This window comes from Lathyrus oleraceus, chromosome 3, assembly GCF_024323335.1.
Source record: "Lathyrus oleraceus cultivar Zhongwan6 chromosome 3, CAAS_Psat_ZW6_1.0, whole genome shotgun sequence".
Taxonomy (NCBI): domain Eukaryota; kingdom Viridiplantae; phylum Streptophyta; class Magnoliopsida; order Fabales; family Fabaceae; genus Lathyrus; species Lathyrus oleraceus.
In genome coordinates, this window is record NC_066581.1 from 294621848 (window position 1) to 294632668 (window position 10821).

At 38.3% G+C, this 10821-nt stretch overlaps 1 protein-coding gene and 1 non-coding gene across 2 annotated transcripts; one reads left to right on the plus strand and one right to left on the minus strand.

The window, feature by feature from the left end:
* Positions 1 to 2520: 2520 nt before the first annotated feature.
* Positions 2521 to 3009, minus strand: LOC127130930 (uncharacterized). The gene has a single exon (XM_051059884.1). The coding sequence runs from the start codon at positions 3007 to 3009 to the stop codon at positions 2521 to 2523; it is 489 nt and encodes a 162-aa protein (XP_050915841.1).
* An 868-nt stretch (positions 3010 to 3877) lies between these two features.
* LOC127133625 (small nucleolar RNA R71) lies at positions 3878 to 3984 on the plus strand. Its single transcript, XR_007807578.1, has one exon. It is a non-coding gene; the product is annotated as a small nucleolar RNA R71 (small nucleolar RNA).
* Positions 3985 to 10821: the final 6837 nt, after the last annotated feature.

Sequence of the window (10821 nt, forward strand, 5' to 3'; positions counted from 1 at the left end):
ATTTCGTCGCGTCTAGATATGTTCCCAGTGCGTTGACACCGGTCGCAATTTTTGATCGCGATGTGGACATCTTTCCATAGAGTAGGCCAAAAGAGGCCAGCTTGCAAGATCTTAGCGCAAGTCTTCGAGGTGCTTGCATGTCCTCTATAAGGAGCAGAATGACAGTGGGAAATTATGTTTTCTACCTCATCTTCTGGGACACATCGACGGAAAATTCCATCGGCGCCTCTCTTGAAAAGTATAGGCTCATCCCAATAGTAATGTTTAAGATCGTGGAAGAATTTTTTCTTTTGTTGGTAGGTCAAGTCTGGCGGAAGCACCCTAGCTGCTAAGTAGTTGACAAAGTCAGCGTACCATGGTAATATGGTTTGGGTGTAAATTGCTTCCACTACTTCGCTTGTTTTAGTATCCTTATGGGTTAACGCATCTGTAGCCGTACTGATTTCCAATTGGGCTATGAGTCTTTCGTATGGAAAATCATCATTTATAGGCACTCGTTCAGGTTCAATACCTTCCATTCTTGACAAGGGACCGGCCACGATGTTTTCCGTGCCTCTTTTATCCTTGATCTCTAGGTCAAACTCTTGTAATAGTAAGATCCACCTTATGAGTCTTCGTTTAGCGTCTTTTTTGTTTAACAGGTACCTAATTGCAGCATGATCGGTATAGATAATTATCTTTTCTCCTACTAGGTAGGAACGAAATTTATCCAGAGCGAACACTACGGCTAAAAGTTCCTTTTATATGGTGGCATAGTTCATCTGTGCAGGGTCTAGGGTTCTACTTGCATAGTATATTGCATGAAGTTTCTTGTCCCTTCTTTGTCCTAAGACTACGCCTACAGCATAGTCACTAGCGTCACACATGTTTTCAAAAGGTAATCTCCAATCGGGTGGTTGAATGATAGGTGCGGTAATAAGAGCTGTTTTCAATTGTTCAAACGCCGCTAGGCATTTGTCATCAAAGATGAATTCAGCGTCTTTCATCAATAAGCCAGTCAGTGGTTTGGTGATTTTTGAGAAATCTTTAATGAATCGCCGGTAGAAACCGGCATGTCCTAAGAAACTTCGTATTTCTCTTACGGTTTTCGGAGGCTGGAGGTTTTCTATAACTTCTATTTTGGCCTTGTCGACTTCAATCCCCTTGTTGGATACTATGTGTCCGAGCACGATTCCTTGTCGGACCATGAAATGGCATTTTTCCTAGTTTAGCACTAGGTTTACTTTTACGCATTTCTTCAGTACCATTTCAAGATTCGATAAGCAGCCTTCAAAGCTCTGTCCACATACAGAGAAATCATCCATGAAGACTTCCATGATGTCATCTATGAAATCTGCGAAAATTGCCATCATGCATCTTTGGAATGTTGCGGAAGCGTTACACAGCCTGAATGGCATTCACCAGTAGGCGAATGTACCGTAGGGGCATGTGAAGGTTGTTTTCTCTTGGTCGTCGGGATGAGTAGGAATTTGGTTGTTTTCTCTTTGTTTAGGTAGCAGAAGTGAGAATGCTTAGCCAATCGTGCAAGCATTTGATCGATAAGTGGTAAAGGAAAATGATCCTTCAGAGTGGCTTTGTTTAATTTTCTATAGTCAATACACATTCTACTTCCATTAACCACTCTTTGTGCTATAGATTCTCCTTTTTCATTGTTACCAACTGTGACGCCTCCCTTCTTTGGTACTACATGCACTGGGATGACCCATTGACTATCGGATATCGGGTAGATAATACCTGCTTCTAACAGCGTTTGCACTTCTTTCTTTACTACATCACTCAGAATGGGATTTATCCTTCTTTGGTGTTCTCTAGAGGTCTTACTGTCTTCCTCCAGCATTATGCGATGCATGCATATGGAAGGGCTTATTCCTTTTAGATCTGAGATATTGTAGCCTAAAGCAGTTGGGTATTTTCTTAAAATGTGTAGAAGCTTTTCGGTCTCTATCTGCCCTAAGTCTGCATTTACTATTATAGGTCACTCAAGTTCAGTGTCTAGGAATTCGTACCTTAGATTTTTGGGTAACGTCTTAAGTTCTAGGGTTGGTTTCTTTGGGCAAGGCATACGATCGGGCGTTAGTGCTAGGCATTCTCTTAGGTTGTCATCTTGGTATTCCTTACTTAAATTTTTATCTTCAAAAGTATGAGGCCTTGGAATTTTTAGTATTTCGGAGTATGATGTTTGTTCATTCTCCATTTCTCTTATGCATTCGTCGATGACATCTAGTGGACAATAGGTGTCGTCTATAGCTGGTGCCTTTAGGAATTGCATCAAAATGAATTCGACCTTTTCCTCACCAACTTCGAAGGTCAGCTTGCCTCTTTTAACATCTATAATAGCTCCGGATGTAGCTAGGAATGGTCTTCCTAATATGATTGGGATGTTGGAATCCTCTTTTATATCCATGATTATAAAATCTGTAGGAATATAGAATTGTCCTATGCGCACCGGAATGTTTTCTAGCATACCTACGGGAAATTTAACAAAACGGTCTGCAAGTTGTACGAACATCCTCGTAGGTCTTAGTTCTCCCATTTTAGCCTTTTGCATATGGACAAAGGCATTAAACTAATATTGGCTCCTAAGTCGCATAAAGCTTTGTCGATAACAAACTTTCCAATTACACAGGGTATGGAGAAACTACCCGGGTCTTTCAGCTTAGGAGGCATATTGTTTTGTATTATGGCGCTACACTTAGCAGTAAGTGTAGCGGTTTCGTTATCTTCTATCTTCTTCTTGTTGGATAAGATTTCTTTGAGAAACTTAGCATATGAGGGCATTTGAGTTATGGCTTCTGTAAATGGTATTGTGATATTCAATTGCTTTAGAAGCTCTACGAATTTTTTAAATTTCCCTACACTTTTAGATTTAACAAGTCTTTGAGGATAAGGGATATGGGGTTTATACGATGGTGGAGGCACATAAGGTTCTTCTTTCTCTACGACCTCTTTTCTTTTATCTTCCTCGTGTTTGTCTTCCTTCTCAGTTACCTTACCTGGATCTTGATGCATGGAGTTTTGAGTTCTAGGGTCGGTTGGTCCGTCTAGTTCTGTCCCACTTCGTAGTATGATAGCATTTGCATGACCTTTCGGATTTGGTTGCGGCTGTCCAAGAAATGTGTCTGTAGGAGCAGCGGTAGGTGCTTGTTGTTGAGCCACTTGTGAGATTCGCGTTTCCAACATTTTGTTATGGGTGGCTAATGCGTCTACCTTGTTCGCTAACTGCTTGATTTGCTCACTAGTGTGTATGTTTTTATTTAAGAAATATTTATTTGTTTGGGCTTGGGTAGCTATAAAGTTTTCCATCATCATTTCTAAGTTTGATTTCCTAGGAGAATTTTGCGTATTTGTGGCAGCTTTTTGATATCCTGGTGGTACAGCAGGTGCTTGGTTAGGTGCATACAATGCATTATTATTTTTGTACGAGAAGTTAGGATGGTTCTTCCAACCTGGGTTATAGGTATTTGAGTAGGGGTTTCCTTGAGCATAGTTCACCTGGTCAGTGGAGGTTCCTGTCAAGGGTTGACATTCTGGGGCAGTATGCCCTTGAACTCTGCATATCTCGTAGTTTGGTGCTACGGCAGCCACGGTGGTTGCTGGTGTTATGGTCAAGTTATCTATCTTCTAGGTTCGGGCATTTACCTTGGCATTGACATGGTCAAGACTACTTAATTCATACATGTATCCCTTCGGTTGAGGTTTCTCTACAGAGGTTCTTTTGCTTCCCCATTGGTAATGATTTTGGGCCATACTTTCGATGAGTTGATAGGCTTTGTTGTATGGTTTATCCATCAGTGTGCCACCTGCGGTGGCGTTTATTGTCAATCTTGTATTATACAAGAGACCGTTATAAAAGGTGTGGATTATCAGCCATTCTTCTAGACCGTGATGTAGGCATAGCCTCATCATGTCTTTGTATCTCTCCCAAGCTTCAAAAAGTGATTCATTATCCTTTTGTTTAAACTCGTCTATTTGGGCTCTTAGCATAATCGTCTTGCTAGGTGGGAAATATTGGGCTAAGAAGACTTTCTTCAACTCGTTCCACGTAGTGACAAAATTGGATGGTAGAGACTGGAGCCAAGCTCTAGCTCTATGTCTTAATAAAAATGGGAAAAGATGGAGTCTTACATCTTCTGATCTGACACCATTCGCTTTCACCGTGTCTACGTATTACAAAAATATTGACAAGTGTAGGTTCGGGTCCTCAGTGGGACTACCTGAAAACTGGTTTTGCTGTACGGCTGACAACAGTGAAGGTTTTAGCTCAAAATTGTTGGCTTCGATCGCAGGGGCAGCGATGCTGTTATGAGGTTCATCCTTTGAAGGGATTGCATAATACTTAAGAGGATAGTTTTGCACTTGTTCGCCCATCTTTGGTTGAACAACTGATTCAGAAGTAGGAATGTTAAGGTCAGGAAGATTTAGCTTGATACAATGTTCCCGTATCAAGTCTCGTATCCGACGTTCTAATCTAAGTTAACGCTCGAGTTCGTCGAGTTGTAGCTTTAATTTCTCACCTCGAGAGCGAGTACTTGGCATACACTCGACACATGGAGAAAGGGAAAAAGAATTGGTTGCCTTAGTTTATACTGGGCAATGCTAGAGTTACGATATCGGCTAAATTAGTCCCCGACAACGGCGCCAAAAACTTGATCGCGACTTAGTAAGTCTATGTGAATCATGACTGCAAGTGCACAGTCCTATCGCGTAGTTTTAAAGATTATCGAACCCACAAGGACTAATAATTGAACGTGTCGTGGTCTAATGTTGCTATGTAAATATAAGGCTGATGATTATTCTATGATTGGAGGGATGAAGAGAAATAACTATAACATAAATAGAAATAAAGATATGAGATATAGGGGATATCAATATGTAATACCTCAAACTTTGAGGATTCGATAGATAGTTGGTGTAATCTTATTAGTTAAAATATTCTTCAGTAGAAATCATTTATAGAAAGGACTTAGCCTCACACTCTCGTTTTTATTGACTCTGACCATACTCCTAAGCCAGAATGCTTGGCTCTCACGGTCTCATTTTGAATTTAAAAGTAATTTTGGAATATAAATAAAGTCTAATTAATCCTAAAGCGCTCTCGTTGTGTTTAGGATTAATGCTTAGTTTCAGCTATCTGTTTAAAATCTCAAACTCTCGTTCTTGTTGACCGTAACCTTAGTTTGTTTTGTACTCTCGTACGAAAAATAGTTTGATTAAAATAAGAAACTAAAAACCGTAAAAATAAGTTTTATAAAAACTAACACCAATTATTTATTGAATCCCGTCGTTTTGACGGTCTTTACATATTGATACCTAAGGTTTAGTCGGACATAGATCTAGTGACAGACATGGCAATTGGGGAATTAAACATACAGTAAGGCATAAATAAAACAGTAAACAATAATAAACCTGGATTGCAATTTAAGAACTGAAATTGAATCTTGAATCTTCGATTAAATAATTCCGGCAGACTTTGGCAATGAATACCCTTACAATTGAATCCCAAATGCGTAAAAAATAGTAAACCGTAATAGTCCCCGATGTGGAGAAACTATCACTTTTACAATGGTAAGAAACTGCCTAGAAACTAAAAGAAAAATAAAGCAGAACAAAAATTAATCGTAGACTTGAAAACTGGAAGAAGAGAGAGTGCGTCGTGCGAGTCTGAGAGGTCCTTTATATATCCTTTCCATATTCCTCATTTGTAGCAAAAGTAGTGGAAACTGTGGCTAAAAAGGTGGAGGAAAAATAGGAAGACTAGGTTGTGGAGGTTGCCACAACCCTAGTTTCATGATGAGTGGCGAGCGCCACTCTTTTTGCAACCGCCTACCACTTTTCAAGGGTTGATGGCGGGCGCCACCTCCCTCTTGGCCCAATGTGGCGAGCGCCACATCCTTTGGATAATGGGCGCCACAAGCCCATTTGCTTTTGTGGCACATTATCCCTTTGGAAACCTCATTTTCTTCTCTTTTCTTGCCTTTTTCTTTCCTTTTTGCTATTTTCCATTTTTCTTGCGGTAAATCTTTTAATCAATAAATACCTGCAATAAACATAAAATATTGTGTAATAATAAGTGTTAATCGGATAAAAAGCAATGCATATGGAGTCAAAAATATGATACATTTTCGCGTTATCAGGAGCAACATCAAAGACCAGATCATCTAGATTGATCATTTGGAATGGTTCATTTGCCCTAACAGTTGGGGAAGATGATCGTCTGGTTTCAGTTGGAACATGCATGTGCTTGGGTGAAGATTGTTTCGACATTTTATGTAACACTTGATACAAATGGAATTGGGAAATACACTTGAGAGAAGGTGAGCACATATATCTGAAGAGGAATGAAGTGTTTGAATGAAATGGGTAACGTATTTTTGTCCAAAAGAATACACAATGAGGTAAAGGGTTTAGGTAAGCGTGTCTAGTGTAATGGTGAGAGTTAAAATCTTGTTTGACACACTTAAATAGCTATAATTGCTATAAATGCTCATTAACACAAATCCCAAGTTTTCCTCTTAACTTTTCAAACTGAACTGCATCTAAGGCTTTAATAAAAATGTCTGCAAGGTGATTTTCCGTGCTAACATGCTCAAGTGTTATAACTTTGTCTTTAACATGTTCTCTAATATAATGATGCTTGATGTCAATGTGTTTGGTTCTATTGTGCTGAATAGGATTTTTGGAGATATTAATAACACTCAAGTTGTCACAGAATAATGTCATGACATCTTGTGTGACATTGTATTTAGTCAACATTTATTTCATTCATAATAGTTTAGAGTAGTTGTTGCCTGTTGCTATGTACTCAGCTTCAGTAGTAGATATGGATACACAATTCTATTTCTTGTTGAACCATGAAATTAAGTTGTTTCCCAAAAAGAAATATCCTCCATAGGTACTCTTCCTATCATCCGCACTGCCTGCCCAATCAGCATCACAATACCCCACTAACACGGAATTTAAACCAGGAGAATATAACATTCCATAATCACATGTGCCATTCACATACTTTAGAATCCTTTTTCTTGATTGATGTGACTCACTTCGGGTTTTGCTTGATATCTAACACAAACTCCAACAACAAAAGTTATATCTGGTCTGCTTGCTGTAAGGTATAGAAGGCTACCATTCATGCTTCTATATAAACTCTGATCAACACTTACGCCTTTTTCATCTTTAGATAACTTCAAGTGAGTAGGAGCAGGAGTCCTTTTGTGACTAGCATTCTCCAATCCAAATTTCTTCACAATACTTTTTGCATATTTTCTTTGACAAAGAAACATGGAGTCTTCCATCTGTTTGACTTGGAGTCCAAGAAAGTAAGTTAATTCACCTACCAAACTCATTTCAAACTCGGATTTTATTTGCTTGACAAAATGTTGGACAATCTCATATGACATCCCTCCAAATACAATATCATCCACATAGATCTGAGTTATCATAAGTTTTCCATCCTTCTCTTTGACAAAGAGAGTCTTATCAATTCCACCCTTTCTATATCCATGGTTGATGAGAAACTCAGTCAATCTTTCATACCAAGCTCTTGGAGCTTGTTTTAAACCATACAATGCCTTCTTTAGTTTGAACACATGATTTTGGAACGTAGGATCAACAAATTCTTTTGGCTGTTCAACATACACATCTTCATTTAAATAGCCATTTTGAAAGGCACTTTTAACATCCATTTGGAACAACTTGAACTTTAAAAGGCATGTCATTCGAAGTAACAGTCTGATAAACTCCAGGCGAGCCACATGAGAAAAGGTTTCATTAAAGTCCACTCCTTCCATTTGAGTGTATCCTTGAGCTACAAGTCTGGCTTTATTTATGGTAACAACCCCTTGTTCATATGACTTGTTCTTATACAACCATCTAGTACCGATAACATTTGTTCCTTTAGGTCTTGGTACCAAATCCCACACCTCATTTCTTTTGAATTGGCCAATTTCATCTTGCATAGCATTAATCCATAACTCATCATTCAAGGCCTCCTTGATATTCTTGGGCTCAAATTTAGAAACAAAATAGGCATTTGACACAACTTCCATTGATATGGTAATTATCCCTTCATTTAGATTTCCTATAATAAGCTCCTTAGGATGATCTTTCCGAATTCTGATGGAAGGTCCTTTGTTAGTTGACTTAGTCACTGTAGGTTCAGTATTAACACTTGAGTCTGCAACATCTTCTGGAACATCATTCATGGATGTTTCAACATCATCTATGACATCAGTTGCATTATTTAAGTCATACACAACAATGTTTATGTATTCCATCATCACCTTGGTTACGGAGTTGAATACTCTGTATGCTCTACTGTTTGTAGAGTATCCCAGAAAAATTCCCTCATCACTTTTAGGATCCATTTTTCTCCTCTGCTCACAATATGCCAGAATATAACATTTACTCCCAAATACATGTAAATATTTCACTGTTGGCTTTCTTCCTTTCCACAGTTCATAAAGTGTAGCTGATGTGCCATATTTGATAGTCACTCTATTAAGGATATAGCAAGCAATGTTCATGGCTTCAGCCCAAAAATGATATGGTAGTTTCTTAGCATGAAGCATGATCCTGGAACATTCTTGAGTAGTCCCATTCTTGCGCTCAACCACGCCATTCATGTTGAGGGGTGATGGGTGAAGAGAACTCATGAATAATCCCTTCAGAGGTGCCTAATTCATCAAACTTTCTATTTTCAAATTCCTTCCCATGGTCACTTCTAATTATGACAATACCACTATCCTTCTCTCTTTGAATCTTTTGACAGAGTTCTTTAAAAACTTCAACCACCTCAGACTTTTCTTAGATGAAATTTACCCAGGTGAACCTTGAGAAGTCATCAACAACAACATAGACATACCTTTTTCCTCCAAGACTTTCAAATTGCATAGGTCCCATCAAGTCCATATGAAGTAGCTCCAGAAATTTTGAAGTGGTAAGATGTTGGAGCTTCTTATGTGATATCTTTGTTTTCTTCCCTATTTGACATTCACCACAAATTCTTCCTTCATCAATTTTTCAGCTTGGGAATTCCTCTGGCTGCTTCCTTTGACAAAACTTTCTTCATACCTTTCAGATGTAAGTGACCAAGATTTTGATGGCATAACTTAGTCTCACCTTCTTTTGACATTAAGCATGTGGAGAAACAATCTGTTTCTTGAGGAGTCCATAGATATCGATTATCTTTTGATCTGACTCCCTTCATGATAAATTAATTCTTCTCATTTGTTACCATACATTTAGATTTACTGAAGTTAACTTTGAGACCTTGGTCACATAGTTGACTAATACTTATCAAATTAGCAGTCAGTCCTTTAACAAACACTACATCATCAAGACTAGGCAGTCCTAGATAATCCAGCTTTCCAACACCCTTTATTTCTCCTTTTGATCCATCTCCAAAGGTGACATAGCTAGTGGAATATGACTTAATATTCACCAAAAATTTCTTGACACCAGTCATGTGTTTAGAGCAGCCACTATCGAAATACCAATCCTCTCTAGAAGAGGCTCTAAGGGAGGTGTGAGCTATGAGTCCTGATGTACCATTTTTGGGAATCCATCTTTTCTTTGCTTTAACAATAATTTGTTTTCTTCTGGGTTGTGAATCAAGTTTGGGATATCCATATAGTTTGTAGCAGTAGGGTTTTATGTGACCAAACCTCCCACAATGATGACACTTCCATCATTGGGTCTTGCTTCCTGAGTAAGCATCCTGATGCCTTTGCTGATGTTTGAACATTGGATTTGACATAGGTTGTTCCCGTTTTCTTTTAGGTTGAACAAAATTCCTTACAAACCGTTTTCCTTTATTCATCACAACTTGATTATCATAACCAAGACCTTGAGCATTTCCAACATTCTTACCAGTTTGAAGAATCTCAACCAACACATCAAAACTACTGTTAAACATTCTTACAGACTTAGTCATATTGTCAAGTTTTGAATTGAGCATTACAACTTCATCCTTCAGATCATATATGATAGATAGAAGCTCCACTTTTTCAGCTTGTAGTTGAGCAATAACTTTCTTTTGATCTTCTCCCAATTTAGACACTTCTTCACTTCTAAGGCACAACTCCTTGTAAGAATCAGCAAGTTCCTCAAAAGTGAGTTTCTCACAATTTGAATCTTCATCAGAATCACAAATTCCAGTTAGGGCAGTAACCTGTTTGGCAGGTTCCACTTCAGGATCACTTTCAGAATCATCTCCTAACCAATATACAAACATAGCCTTCTTCTTCTTCTTGAGATATGTGGGACACTCACCTCTTATGTGACCAAACCCTTTACATCCATGCCATTGGATTCCTTTTCCTTGGTTAGTCTTTTCTTCAATTTTGGGCCTTCTGCCAAAATCCTGATTTTTGTGGATGTCGAATGAATTATTATTGACATTATATCTTGTCTTCTAGTCCATCTTATTTATCACTTTATTGAATTGTCTACCAAGTAATACAATAACATTAGATATTCCTTCATATGTATCCAAGTCACATTCATCTTCGAAGTCTTCAACATTAGAAACAAAGGCCATGCTTTTCTTCTTTTCATATTTTTCATTGATCCCTAATTCAAAGGTCCGAATAGATCCCATAAGTTCATCAACTTTCATGTTGTTTATATCTTGAGCTTATTCAATGGCAGTTACCTTCATGCCAAATCTCTTTGGAAGAGATCTGATGATTTTTCTGACCAACTTAGCTTCTAACATCTTCTCCCCCATGGCACTTGAGGCATTGGCTATCTCAATGATATTAATGTGAAAGTCATGAATTCTCTCATCCTCCTTAATTCTTAAGTTCTCAAACTTGGTGGTAA

Excerpts from the sequence above, each read along its gene's own strand:
- LOC127130930 (XM_051059884.1), bottom strand. The coding sequence starts at position 3,009 with ATGCATCAAGATCCAGGTAAGGTAACTGAGAAGGAAGACAAACACGAG.